This window comes from Monodon monoceros, unplaced genomic scaffold (genome assembly GCF_005190385.1).
Source record: "Monodon monoceros isolate NGI ecotype Baffin Bay Population unplaced genomic scaffold, NGI_Narwhal_1 Super_Scaffold_14, whole genome shotgun sequence".
Lineage (NCBI taxonomy): Eukaryota > Metazoa > Chordata > Mammalia > Artiodactyla > Monodontidae > Monodon > Monodon monoceros.
In genome coordinates, this window is record NW_021703770.1 from 14,519,054 (window position 1) to 14,533,177 (window position 14,124).

The following is a 14,124-nucleotide window of genomic DNA, read 5'->3' on the forward strand; positions in this document are numbered from 1 at the left end:
TCAGAAATTCGGGGAGGCCTGTAGAAAGGGCCTCCAGGTGTGGGCCACCCTGGGCACCAGGCCAAGCTGCTCGACCTGCAGCCGCATAGGCCTGTAGCCGTTGAGGTTGCTGTAGAGAGCAAACAGGCCATCATGGGGCCTCGGGGAGAAGTGGGCCTGTGAGGTCAGGGCCCTCCAAGGGCCATGATAGGGCTGGAACCTGGGGGCCAGAGGTGGGTTTGGGGCCAGGGGGCTGCCGGGCCCCGAGGATGTGGACAGACTCCGGTTCTGGGGGTTGCTGCCTGTCGACAGGCTGCTGAAGAGGTTGGAGGACGTGCCGTCGCTGGTGGAGCAGCTACTGCCACTGAGGCGGCCGGATCGGGGGTCAGGGGCTGCTCTGGGCTGGAGGGGTGCGGCCGGCCTGGGCGACTTGAGGCCCATCACAGGCTTGGAGGAGGCGTAGAGGTGGCAGAACTCCTCGTCAAACAGCTCCACCGCCTGGCCCGTGAACTTGGAGAGGATGTTCCTGTGCACGTGCCCACAGAGCCAGGTGAAGCTGGAGGCGAGAGAAGAGAGAGTGAGGGCTGGGGATGGGGAGGGCTCGGGCACCCTGCGCCTGAAGGGCCACTAACGCGTGCCCACCGCTTCTCCATGCCGGCTGCTTCCACCCAGGCCCAAACCCTCCCCTCCCACAGATGGGAGAACTGAAGCTCAGAGACCAGCAAATGTTTCCAGGGGAGTAGCTAAGATGCAGAGTGAATCCGGGCCTCCGGTCAGTGTTCCCTCCTGGTGCGCAGATTATGGCCCCTTAGAAGATCCCTGTGGAGGCCCAAAGGGGCCGAGTTCCAGTGTCCCCAATTCTGTGCTGATGTGAGTCACCAGCTGCTGGGGCCTTAGCGGCTCCACCAGTGATAGGTGTGACACCTGCCTCTTCTAACCAAATAGGTTAGCAGTCTGGGGCTGCTCCTTGGAAGGAAGGGCTGTATTTCCATGAAAATCTGAAGGGTGTAGCCCAGTTTTCAGGCAAATGGGCCGGAAGGGGTGCGAGTGGGGGGAAGACTCCTGTGCTCTTTGGGGGATGGAAAGGAGAACACAGGGGTGAGCCCACAGGATGGGAAAGATGCCGCATCAGTGGGCTTGCCCAGACACCCACGGGAGGCCGCCCTTAAGCAGAGGCCTTGGCCTTCTCTCCATTTACACATTTTAAATGGAAACAAAATGTTCAAGGCATTTGTGTGTCACTTTTTATGATTCCCTAATTTAAACAGATTCCTTTCTATCTCTGATGGGAAACTCCCCTCATCACCCCACTCCCCGCAAAAAAGCCTGGCGGCAGCGCAGGAAACCCACCAAGAACATCATTTGAGAGGTTCCTGGGTCCCTAACACTGTGGACCTAGGCGTGGGGAGCAATGGGGACAGCATGGTCAGAGGGGGACAGGGTCACTGTGGGGGACAGAAAGGACCCAACCAAGAGTCTCAGCCTCCAGCCCCCAGCCCCCAGCCCGCGTGTCTTGCCACCAAAAGGCGGACCCAGCTTCTGGAGTCCCCTGCTCTGTGAGGCAGGGCAGGGCCCATGCAAGGCCGGAGCAATCCTGGGAAGAGCAGCGAGGCTTTGTTTAAACCTCACCTCCTGCCCAGGAGCCACCCACGCACCCCAGAGAGGTGAGCAGCTGATACCGTGCCTCTGGCCAGCCAGGTGACGGGGAAGGCAGCAAACTCTGGGACAGCCGGACTCTTGGCTACACAAAGAAATCAATCGCCCTGTGTTCTTTGGAATCAGGCTAGATTAGAACAAGCAACTGCATGCTTTCTTAACAAAGCAGGTCTAGGGGACTTCCCTGGCGGTCCAGTGGTTGAGACACTCTGCACTTCCACTCCAGGGGTCATGGGTTCGATCCTTGGTCAGGGAAAGAGGATCCCTCCCGCCACATGCCCCCCCCCCAAAAAAAGGCAGGTCCAAAGGTGCCCTGGCAGTGTTTCAGGCCCCCATGCACCCTCTGTGCCCCTGTGCCCCTTGTGTATCCCTGCACCACCTGAGTGCCATCCCCTGACCCTGCTCGCTGCTCATGGGTTTCCCTCCTCTACACCCGACATGTCCATTCATCCTGTGCTCTAGCTTTTACACTTTCTTTTATCACCACCCATGGTAAGAATTACATTTTATTTTTATTGTTTTTTTGGCCCTTAAGTACAGATAGTTGATTTAATCATAATTTTTGGCTCAAGACCCACTCTCATCATTGATCTATTAATGGCCCATTTACATTTCTGCAGCTTTATTTTATTTTTTGGCCACACCAAGTGGCTTGTGGGATCTTAGTTCCCCAGCCAGGGATTGAACCCGGGCTCTTGGCAGTGAAAGTGCAGAGTCCTAACCACTGGACCGCCAGGGAAATCCCTTTACTTAGTTATTTAAAATAATTTAATAAGCACCTATGAACCCATCACCTAAAATAAAAAGCTAGCATTGACAATAACCAGCATATAATCACATGGTCCCTCCTAGGAACCCATCCAGTTTCCCCCAAATAGAGGAAATCATCACCCAGAATCCTGTGTCATGGTTCCCAAACTTTCCTTTTTCTATAGTAAAAAAAAGTTTTCTATACTCTTGAAAGTACCGTCAGCCCTCCATATACTCGAGTTCTGCATCTAGCGATTCAACCAACCACAGATGGAAAATATTCAGAAAAAAAGTTTTCCAGAAACTTTCAAAAGGCAAGACTTGAATTTGCCCCATTGGCAGCTATTTACATAGTATTTACATTGTATTAGGTATTATAAGTAATCTAGAGATGATTTAAAGTTTTCAGGAGGATATGGGTAAGTTATATGCAAATACTACACCATTTTATATAAGGCACTCGAGCATCCTCAGATTTTGGTATCTGTGGGGATGCTAGAACCAATCCCCCACAGATGCGGAGGAACAACCGTAAATATTTCTATTTTAGTTGTTTTTAACATATATCTTTGGGGATTAATCTTTGGGGATTTTTTTTCACTTAAACATTGCAGTTTATCCATGTTATCTCTTGTTGCTGTACTTCACTTGTCTTTGACTGTTGTATGATATTCCACTGGGGGCTATATCATGGTGTATTCATACATTCTCTCATTGAGAGGCATTTGGGTTGTTTCCATGGTTCTCCTGTTGTGACCAATGCTTCTGTGAACACTCTTATACCTGTCTTCTACTGTCCTGTGGACCCGTTTCTCTTGGAAATACACTTAGGAGTGGAATTGCTGGATAAAGCTAGGTGAATGTTCAGCTTTAGAGAAAATGCCATACTCTTTCCCAAGTCACTGTACCGATTTGCAATCCCATCAGCAGTGTAGAGATTTGTAAATGCACTCTTTGTACTGTCAGGCTTCTTACTGGCTGGCCAGAAGTTTGTTCAGCTTTTTCTGTAAGATGCTATGGAAAAACCTAAATGAACTTTTTGGCCAACCCAATTTTTTTTTTTTTTTTTTTGCTGAATAGGTATAAAATGGTTAACTCATTCTAGCCTTGATTTGCATTTTGCTGGTCACTGAGGATGCTGAACATCTTTTCGTGTGTTTCCTCCCCGTGAAACGCCTGCTCTCACCTCCCCCCCCCCCACTTCCATTGTGCTGTTTCTTTTGTGGTTTGTGGGAGTTCATTGTGATTCTTGACACTAATCTTGTCAGGGCATCATGAAAACCTGCTCCCAGTTTGTAATCTGACTTTTCACATTCTTTGAGCTGTCTTTGAGGGAACCAGAGTTCTTAATTGTAATACAGTCAGATTTAGCAATCTTTTATAGCTAATGCTTTTTTGTGTTCTGTTTAACACGGGGGGGCTATGTTAAGACACCTAATCCTTATCCTAAGGTCTAAAAGACATTCGTCTGTATTTTCTACTAAGAGTCTTAAAATTTGTTTTTGACATTTAAGTTCTTTTAATCTATTAGGAGGCGATTTTGTGTGTGTGCATCGCATGTGTGCGTATGTATGTGTGAAGTAGAATCCAACTTCTCACATGGAGAATTTTTTTTCCGGTTTCACCTTTCCCCGCTGCTCTGACATGCCCTGTCATGTGGGAGTCTGTGTCTGGGCTTTCTGTTCTGTTCCATTTGTCACTTTGTGTGTGTCCTTCACCCAATGCCACATTGTCTTGGTTACTACAGCTCCATCTGCAAGGGCAAGTCCGCCCTGCCTGTTCTTCTTCAGACTCATCTTGGCTATTCTTGGAGAAATACATCTTATTGATACACTGTAACCTCCTCACATACACAGATACATACATAACCTCACAACAATCTCCAGAACATCCTTTACCTCAGTGCTCTGATTACTTTTGTTCTGTCCTATTTCATTTTTGAAGAATTCTGGGGATCATCCACTAAATCAATTTCATAGACAGGGATGCACAGTTTCAAAAGTTGTATTCCTCTAGCCATACTGGATGGCCAGGACCTAACATGAACATCCGTTCATTCAACAAATATTTATGGTCATGTATAAACATACCGCCACTGTATTAACTGTACTTCCTGCCAGGAAGCAATAGAAAAGAAAACAGACCCAGCTCAGGCCCCGACGTCAGCCCCGACGTCATCTTTCTTAAATCTTGGCTAAACAAGTTCACAGAAAAGGTCTCTAGGGAATGATCTGGAAGCTGCCTCCGGCAAGATGAGTTAGCACGGTAAGGACAACAGGATTGAGCTGTCCAGCAAAGGGAATAAACGGCAAGTGTAAAGACCCTGAGGCATGAAAGGCCTGGGGGGAGGCCAGTGTGGCTGCAGCTCAGAGGAGGGGAAGGAGAATCCTGCTAAGACAGAGGCCGCAGTAAGAAGGTGGATTTTTTTTTTCCCCCCTAGGAGCAATGACATGCATCGAAGGATTTTAAGGATGGAAGTGATTTGATCTTGTTTGTGTTTAAAAATCTTTCTGTTCCTGGTAAAGCCCAGGGTGGCAGCAGGGGTCAGGGCACGAGTGGACTCAGGAGCCGGTTGGAAGGCCATGCTGATATCATGCTGTCACTCATGCTGTTGCAGCTGCCTGATTTTGCACCTCACCCCCGCCCCAATCTTCTTCATCCTCCAAGCCTCAATCCAGCCCCCTGGACCTGCCGGCAGAAGTGGGAGCTCCCTCCTGGCTGACCCCAGAGCACTTTCTTAGCTCATGCTGATCTTAGAGCACACACCATACCACACCCTGTGGTCATTCATCTACATTTCCTAAGGAGAGAGAGGAGTTCTGTGTCCCCAGCATGTGGCACAGCCCCTGTGCTAGTGAGACCCTCAACAAGAGCTGAAATGTTGAAATGCACACCCTCCCCACTCCCACCCCCGCGACTCAGCCAGAGAAATGGACAGAGCCCTTCAGTTTGGGAAAACTGTGTGCAACCAGAGGGAGGGACCCAGAGACAGATGGACTGAAAGGATGGGGTGAAGGCTTTTCTGATTGATTTTTTGTTTTTATTGGAAACGGCTCTAAGGGTCCCAGGGAAAAGGATCCTCTGAAAGGCTGGCAAACAGATCACCTTTGAATGTTGAGAGCAAAAACATTATGGTTGTCCTGCCCTCCCTCCAGAAGCTGGATTCTCCACAGTTCCCAGGAATGGCCCGGCATGTCTTCAAGCCCACTGCCACCCTCCTCCTGGTACCTCCCATATCAAGCCCGACCTGGCCTCGGCAGGCGCTAACGAGCTGGAGATCCTAGTCAAGGAAGCTGGTGACCCTGACCCAATCACCTACCCTCTCTGTGCCTCAGTTCCCATCTGTCATTTAGAAGAATAATGCCTCCCTCAAAGTGTCACGAGGATTAAGGGACTTCCCTGGCTGTCCAGTGGTTAGGACTCTGCACTTCCACTGCAGGGGGCATGGGTTTGCTCCCTGGTTGGGGAGCTAAGATCCCGCATGCCATGTGGCAAGCCAAAAAAAAAAAAAAAAAGAAGTCACGAAGATTAAATCCTTACTAAAGGTCTGATCACACCTGGCCCAGGGCCTGGCACAAAGCTCAGCAAGGTGGTTATGCTTCCTTCTGCCCCTTCCAAGGGCAAGGCCACCCCTGCATGATGAGCTCAAAGGGCAAATACAAATGAAACCTGAGAGAGTTAATTCTCCTTATTGAAAATAAGAGGAGAGGCTTCCCCCCTCTTCATCTCCTTTCAGAATTTCTTTCTCTGTCCTTTTCAAATGTATGGAAATCTTTGTAATGGCTAAATAAGCCACTTGCCAGTCACACAACTGGTTGCTCAAAGATGGGGAAGGGGAAGTGACCGCTGAGTGGTGGAGGGGCTGTGGATGTGTCATCCCCACGTCTGTGTATGCCACTCTGACAAAAGACGTCATTTTGAGCTGAAGGAATTTGAGAAGCAGGTGCAGGAAGGACTCTCTGACCTCCCCCTTCTCCCTGAAGCCAGTCACAAGGCCCTCATGTGAGAGATGCCCTCCCTGTACCCAGAGGAAAGGAGCATCCTTATCTCCAAGGGCAGGGGGACTCAGAGGGATCCGAATGGACCAGCCTTGCTCTGTTTCCCCCAGTAACTACCCTTAGCTCTTCCCTTTCGTCCTATCACGTTTTACCGTGACTGTCCGTTCTTCATCCAACCTCATATAAAAACACTAAGGTTTAACCATTTCTTTGGGTCTTCATTTCCTTTTGAAGGCTCCTGTGTCATGTAAAACTTGTATTAAATAGATTTGTCTGCTTTTCTCCTGTTCATCTCTCTCTCACCAGTCCATTTTACAGGGCCCCAGCCAGAGAACCGAGAAGGGTATTAGAAAAAAGTGTTTCCTGGGACTTCCCTGGTGGTCCAGTGGTGGCACGGGACCACTGCGCTTCCACTGCAGGGAGCACGGGTTCGATCCCTGGTCAGGGAACTAAGGTCCCACAAGCTGTGTAGCCGAAAAAGAAAAGAGTTTTTCCTCCCCGTACAATGGGTGCGTGGTTTCTTTGGGGGGCAATGAAAGTGTTTTGGAACTAGATAGTGGTGATGGTTGCACACACTGTGAATGTACTACATGCCTCTGAATTGTACATTTTAAATGGTTAATTTATGTTATCGTGAATTTCACCTAATAAAAAAGAGTGTGAGAATTCCTCTGCTTTGACTGACCCCCTCCCTCCAGGCTTAGCTCCTGGGGTCTGGGGCAACTGCCCAAGCCCGGACCTCACCCTTGCCCTCCAGGTGGTGAACTCGGTCTAGTGGTGCTTGGTCAAGGTCAGAGGTCAAGGTCAGAGGCCTGATGTAGGGTTTTAGGCTGAGCTCCTGCCCTGAGCTTTATTTGCTTGCTGCCCAGAGGCCTTTGTCCCTCTCTAGGGAAAGAACAAAAGGCTGATAAGGTGGCTTTGGCCACTTGGGGAGAGGAGTTCAGCCCCACCTCAGCCTCTTACAAACAACCAAGGGCTGGAGACAGGGCCTGAGAATCAGAAGCAGGGGGGCTCCGTTTTCCACAGGTGCCCCCGGATGGAGCAGAGGATGAGGGGAGAGGCTGTGGGTGGAAACAGACGTGGGCTCAGTGGCCCCAGGACACTGGAGGTGTCCCCTCCGGGCTGCCTCGTCCCTGAGCCCCCTCCCTGAACACTAGTTGTAAAACCTCAGCTCTTCCCCTCGCAGAGGGACAGTGCCTCCCAGCTTCCTTTACTGCAGCCTGTGAGGTGGAGGCCACAGGCCCTTCACACAGCTGAGGAGAACAAGCTCAGGAAGAGGTGGAAATGGGGAGCCAGAGAGGGGCACCCTGGCGCCATCCCAGGCCCCCTTCCCTCCCCTGGGTTTGTTATCGGTTACCCGCCTAGTTCGAGCAGAGCTGCAGGAGGGAGCCCCATCCTGTTCCATGCCTGCAGCAGGCCTGGTCTGTATCTACTAGGTCTCTACATAGCTGGTGAGTGAATGAAGGAACAGAGAGGTGCAGTGACTTGCCCGGGGTCACCCAGCCAGGAAGCTTCAGAGCTGGGAACTGAGCTTATCTATCCTCTAGGCTGGGCTGCTGCCACTTCCCGTCCCTAGTGCCAGCCTGAGGTCCCATGAAATTTGGAGACACTTCTGACAGGGAAGTGGAGGAGGGGCCAGGAAGCTGGTGGTCAGGGGCCACAGAGGGTGACGCTTGTAATCTTATCTAGGACATGGTGACAGCTCAGCAAGCCCTGGCAATTCTGAAGTGAGAGGAGGGCTGTCTCGGTGCTCCCCAGCCTTCTCGGGGCCCACACACCCTCTCCCCCAGCCAATGTGGCGTTGCCCAGGCCTGCTCTGCTGGGCAGCCCTTCACAACCAGCGTCTTCTCAGCCCACACCCTTTCAAGTCTTGCCTATTACATGTCCCTTCCCTTGGGGCTTTGGCTGGCTGATAGCAACCACTTATTGAGTACCTACTGTGTGCTGGGAGCTACACTACGCTTTGCAAATTTTATCTCGTTGAGTCTTAACAATAGTCTGCGAGGGGAAGTATTGTTATCCCCATTTTACGGATGAGAAAAGTGATGCTAAAAAGAATTGCACACTTTAAATGGGTGAAGTATCTGACATGTGAATTACATCTCAATACATTCACTATATTAAAATAACCAAACATTTAAAAAATAAAATGGGGCCCCCATACACAACCAAACAAATTGCATGGCTTTAGAATCACACCTGAGAGATCTGAGGAGGGAAACAGGATTTTAGGTCCTATTGCCACGCAAAGGGAAACCAAGGCACTTGGAAGTGTCTCCCTACCCCGAAGTCCTCCCAGGAAGGGCCCAGATTTTCCCCTTTCACCCAGGCTGGTCCTGCCTCCAGCCTCGTGTATATGATGAGTCCCCAGCTCCCCCAGGGCGTTGCCGGTGGGCGTGTGGGCCTTGGCCTCCGCAAAGCCCCAACAGAAGGTGAAGCGCAGCGCTCACCTGTACGATCCGCACAGGACGTATCTCCAGTCCGAGATGATGAACTTGTCCTGGATTTGGCCGGCGAACTTCCTGCCTGACTTGGCGCAGTACACCTCTCCTTCCACGCTCCGGACGGAAACGCTCTGTTGCAAAAGGGAAGTCAAGGTATCCTCGCTAATTGTGTACGCAGAGATATACACTTGCCTAAGAAAACACCTGGAAGTATGCTCGCCAAGAGTAAAAGGGTTATTGCTAGCTGGTGAGATTGTGGGCCATTGTTATGTTTTCCTTGGCTGAATTTTCTAAATTTTCTTCAATGTCCTGACATTATTTGAGTAATGGGGGAAAAAAAAAAAGAAAAAGAAAAGAAAAGAAAGGGGAGATGGTAGAATTAAAACAAAGCAGAAAGTAGAAGGAAGATGCGGGCCTGGTGTCCACAGAGCCCTCAGTCCAGGCTCCCATGGCCCACAGAGGTCTGGCAAGCCCAGCCTCACCCTGTAAGTGGCTTTAGTGACATGAGTCCCTGACTCCAGGTTGGTCAGAGGGAAGGCCCAGTGCAATCAGAGGGGGTGGCTTTGTGGAGACCTCAATGGACCCTAGATTGCTGTAAGAAAAGGTGTGGCCACAACCCAAATTGTGGCCCTGTTTGTCCCTTTCCTCCCCAGTGGCACCCACTGCTCCAGACCTCAAGCCAGCACCCCTGGAAGCTGAAGAAATGAAAGGCAGGTGAGGCAGGGGGCTGTCAGAGGCCGGCGGGACGCTCCTGGTGCCGAGAATGCCTGCTGGTAGCTGGAGGGGCTCTGGGAAGGGGATGCCCAGTGCCTCCAACCACTCCTTCCAGCCTCTCCACAAGCTCTGGGGGTGGCGGGAACAGGGCCACGTCCCACTGTCCCTTGGTGCAGCGGGTGTGGGCCACGAGGACAAGGCCTGCACTGACTCTCTGGACCTGTTTCAATGGCCTCATGCTGAGGCCGTGTGATCCACGTCACATCAAGCAGACCCAGCAGTCGGGGGACCTGAGGCCTGTGGCGACCGGAGGTGCCTGGACTCAGCTGCATCCCGGTCAGTGTGGAGGGGAAGGGAAGGAGGAAGGCAGGGAGGTTGGGGTCTCCCGGGACTGACCTGCCTGAGCTGGGGGGCAGTCACCAAGGAAACCACCTGTCAGCTGTTTAGCTGGGTCTGCTTGTGAAAGCTGTGGGCGGTTTCACGTTAGAGCTTGAACTAGCTGCCCCAAATTTGCCGTGACTAAGTGAACCCTCATCTCTGGGTTTCCCTTCTCCTTGCTGGAAGAAGGAAGTGAGGAGTTTGGTTAAGTCCAAGAGGATCAGCATCCTGTTGGGGCCATGGAGCCCTAAAGATGCATCACACAGGTCCTGGATGTCTCACTGCCCCAGAAGTGCACCCACTGGGTCTCCTCAGCTGAGAGGAGATAAGGCAGAGGTCGGGCCCCTTTATCCTTCCCAGCCCCCAGTGGAGCTGTGTGAGGTCAAAGGACTATGAGCGGGAATGATGGAAATCTCTTCCAGGCCAGGTCCTAAAAACATCCCTCGGAATCCTCCCTCCCTCTCTCTCCCTGTCACTATGTCTTGGGGGCCGTGTATTCCTTGTGGTGCAGCTACAAGGTGAGGGATGGCCGTCTGAACTGGACTTTGAACAAGAAAGGAATGTGTGTTAAGCCATTGAGATGGAGGCATGCATTACCACAGCGTAGCCTATTCTATCCTAACACAAAATACCTTTTACACTGTCACGGGACCCTACCTTGAGGTGACTGTCAGAGATCTGGGCTTTGTCACACATCTCCCGGAAGAGCTTCACGCCTCCCTGGTCCAGGAGCACACAGACGAACACCCCACGCTTGTTGGCCGCCTCTAGGATGTCACAGAAGATCTCCACGTCTGTGAACACATCCATCAGGATGGCCAGGACCTGGGCCAGGGCAGAGGGGTCGGACACCAGAGAGTCAGGGCCAGGTGCTGACTTCTTTCAGCCAAACCCCCTCAGTCCCAGCCGGCCTGGGAGAGCTGTTCCCTTTGCTGCTGCGCTGGAGCGGGGAGGGTCTGACAGGGCAGGACTCAAGGAGGGGTGCAGAGCTGCAGTGCAGGCCCTGCCTCTGTCCTGACGTCATCTTTCCAGCCCCACCACAGATCCTCTGGCCTCTCCACCCACTGCTGGCAGAGGAGAAAAGGGGAGATGAGCAAAAAGATGAGGCGGGGGTGGGGTGGGGGGGAGATGAGGCCAAGGGGAGGTGGCCTGGCAGGGTCACAGGAGAGGGACAGATTTAAAGTCACAGGTTCTCAAACATTTGGAGCTTTAAGACACTCTAGGCCCACTGGCTTTCAAATGTTTTTAAGTGGAATCCTCGCCTCAAACAAAATCCCTGTGGAGACCCCAGGGGTTATAAACTAGACTAGGCTGAGCTGCCCCAGTGGGATGGAGAAGGGAGTCCAGCTCAGCCAGCAGGTACTGCATCCTCCATCATAGCAGAAACTTCGGGGGTGGGGGGCCCTAGATAGCCAACAACGGGGAGAGACGTGTGTGTTCCTGCCTGCCAGGCACCCCTCCTTCCTGCCAACAGCACCCCGAGCTCACTTTATTTTATTTTTGGCCTACACCGTGCGACTTGTGGGATCTTAGTTACCCAGCCAGGGATAGACCCCGGGCCCCCTGCAGCGGAAGCGCCCATTCCTAACCACTGGACCGCCAGGGAACTCCCCCAAGCTCAATTACCTCTGCTCCACCATGCATGTGCTTTGGGTGGGGTTACTGCCGTGCCCTGGATTGGGTGCGGGGGAGGCACACTGAAGCCAGACCACTGGCCACAGGGATTGGCCCAAATGTGGTCACATGACATGTTATCCTCATGGGAGTCAACCCAGGACTATTGCTGGGACTCCTGGGGAAAGGAGGCATTCCTTCTACCGGGATTGCTTAGCTAGTAGATTATAAACTACAGCTGCTGGCAGCCATCTTGCCCCATGTGGGGACAGCTTGCCTGAAAGCAAAGCCGGATCTGGAGAAACCAGGGCTAAGAGGTGGAGACAGATGCCCAGCAGCATCCTTTCGACATCTGATTTCAGTTACCCCTGAAGCCAATCCTATGCTTGACTTGTCCACTGAGGATGTCAATGCATGGTCCCCTTCTTAAGCTTTTTGGGGTTACTTTCTGTGATGTTGTGACTTATAATAAGAAATGTATATTTGGTCTTCATATCAGTTTCTGGCACAGAGCTCCTAATACCCTGGGAATTTCCAACCTGATGAGAGCTGAGAGCAATAAAGGGGTCTTTTGTTATGTTAATGAGGAGACTTTCAGACCTAAGGGCATTGGCACTTAAGGATGTGGAGCTCTTTGCCAGGAGGACCAACCTTGTGATCAGAGGGTTGGAACTTTTAGTCTAACCCCACAGCCTCTGGTGGAGAAGAGAGGAGCTGGAGGTTTATCAGTCACCAGTGGCCAATGATTTGATCAATCATGTCTATGTAATGAAGCTCCATAAACACCCAGAAGGAGAGGGTTCAGAAAGCATCTCGTTGTTGGACACGTGAGGGTTTAGGGAGATTGGTGCACTCAGAGAGATGCACTATGCATCTCTTCCCTCTGGCTGTTCCTGAGTTATATCCTTTTATAATAAACCGGTACTCTATTAAGGAAAATGTTTCTCTGACTGCTCTCAGCCACTCTAGCAAATTGATCAAACCCAAGGAGGGTGTTGTTGGAATCTCTAATCCATCGCTAGTTGGTCAGAAGCACAGGTGACAATCTCGGCTTGCGATTGGTGTGAGTTGAGTTGTAGGACACCCAGCTGATGTCCAAGAATTGCTTGGTGCTGTGGGAAAGGCTCCCACACAGTGGAATGGAACAGAACTAGAACTCTTTGTCACTCAATCAAAAGTCCTTCCTAGTACCTAAATTGTGGTGTGTTGAGAAGTGGATTATTAGGCAGCCAGTAAAAATGATCATTATAAGGGTTACATAGAAACTATAGGACTTCCCTGGTGGTGCAGTGGTTAAGAATCTGCCTGCCAATGCAGGGGACACAGGTTCGAGCCCTGGTCCAGGAAGATCCCACATGCCGCAGAGCAACTAAGCCCAGGCACCATAACTACTGAGCCTGCGTGGCACAACTACTGAAGCCCGTGCGCCACAACTACTGAAGCCTGCACACCTAGAGCCCATGCTCCGCAACAAGAGAAGCCACCGCAATGAGAAGCCCTCGAACCACAATGAAGAGTAACCCCTACTCGCTTGCATCTAGAGAAAGCCCACGCACAGCAGCGAAGACCCAACGCAGCCAAAAATAAATAAATAAATTTTTTTAAAAAAGAAACTATAAATCACGGTGAAATGTTAAAGTAAAACTTGCTGTTTAATATATGCTCAACAAATGTGCATTAACAATTAATGAATTAAGTGAAAAAAAAAAAACAAAGCACAAAATGATAGCATGTCCATTATTATTGCCAGCAAGGGAAGGTGGTGTATGGATAGATGAGTGCAAAGCAAAAACTAACAGTCATATTTGGATGGGGGACTATGGCGATCTTTTCTTCAACATTACCTGTAATAATAACGTTCAACCACTTTTCTACTAATTACAATAAATTTTTTTGACCATCCACATCTGGGAAGTAGCAAGGACAAGAAGAGTGTCATGGAGGCAGGTGAAGGAGATGGCTGGTACCCACTCGGGGCTGACTTTCTGCTCAGTTGATGTGGGTGTCTGGACCGAGGACGGAACTGCGAAGAAATTGCTCACCCTCGGCTAGAGGTCACTAGAGCTAGAGCTGCTCTAATAGTGAGGCCCCTGATCCTTTAGAGCCATGGCCCTGTTAACACACAATTAAGTATATGTGCACATTGAAGCTTATGGCACCAATAAGGTCCTCTCTCCTGAAAGATAAATGCCTCCTCATCCAAGGTATTGGCAAAAGAGACAATGCTCTCTCCCCAGGAGGTCAGTAAATCCTCCCAGTTGTGTTCCAGTGAGTCTTGGTTGGCAGAGACAGGGCTGGTAAGCAGGTGACCGATTGACAGAGAAGGGGAGAGGTTTGCAAAAAACCCAGCGTCCTGACTTAAGCGATGCTTGGAGAGACACGTTCATGATAGCTAGGTTTATCTTGTTTGCCTCCTTTTGGGATTGCCTCCCAGCTGGATCGATTCAAGGCCAATAACTTCTTGCATCCCCTACATGGGCGTCCTACCTCGCAGGGTGTAGTGTGTTGATAAATCAGGTCCCAAAAGATATGTCCGCATCCTAACCACCAGAACCGTGGATGTGACCTCATTTGGAAAAAAGGTCTTTGCA

General features: G+C 50.8%; 1 protein-coding gene across 1 annotated transcript in view; it reads right to left on the reverse strand.

Moving 5' to 3' along the window:
- FAM83A (family with sequence similarity 83 member A) overlaps positions 1-14,124 on the reverse strand; it is a 21,649-nt gene continuing 7,525 nt past the window's right edge. Inside the window, exons 2-4 of the mRNA XM_029222460.1 lie at positions 10,577-10,744; positions 8,834-8,958; positions 1-535 (exon numbers count right to left, since the gene is read on the reverse strand). Of these exons, the coding sequence (XP_029078293.1) occupies positions 1-535; positions 8,834-8,958; positions 10,577-10,744 (828 nt within the window). The remainder of the gene's footprint in view (positions 536-8,833; positions 8,959-10,576; positions 10,745-14,124) is intronic.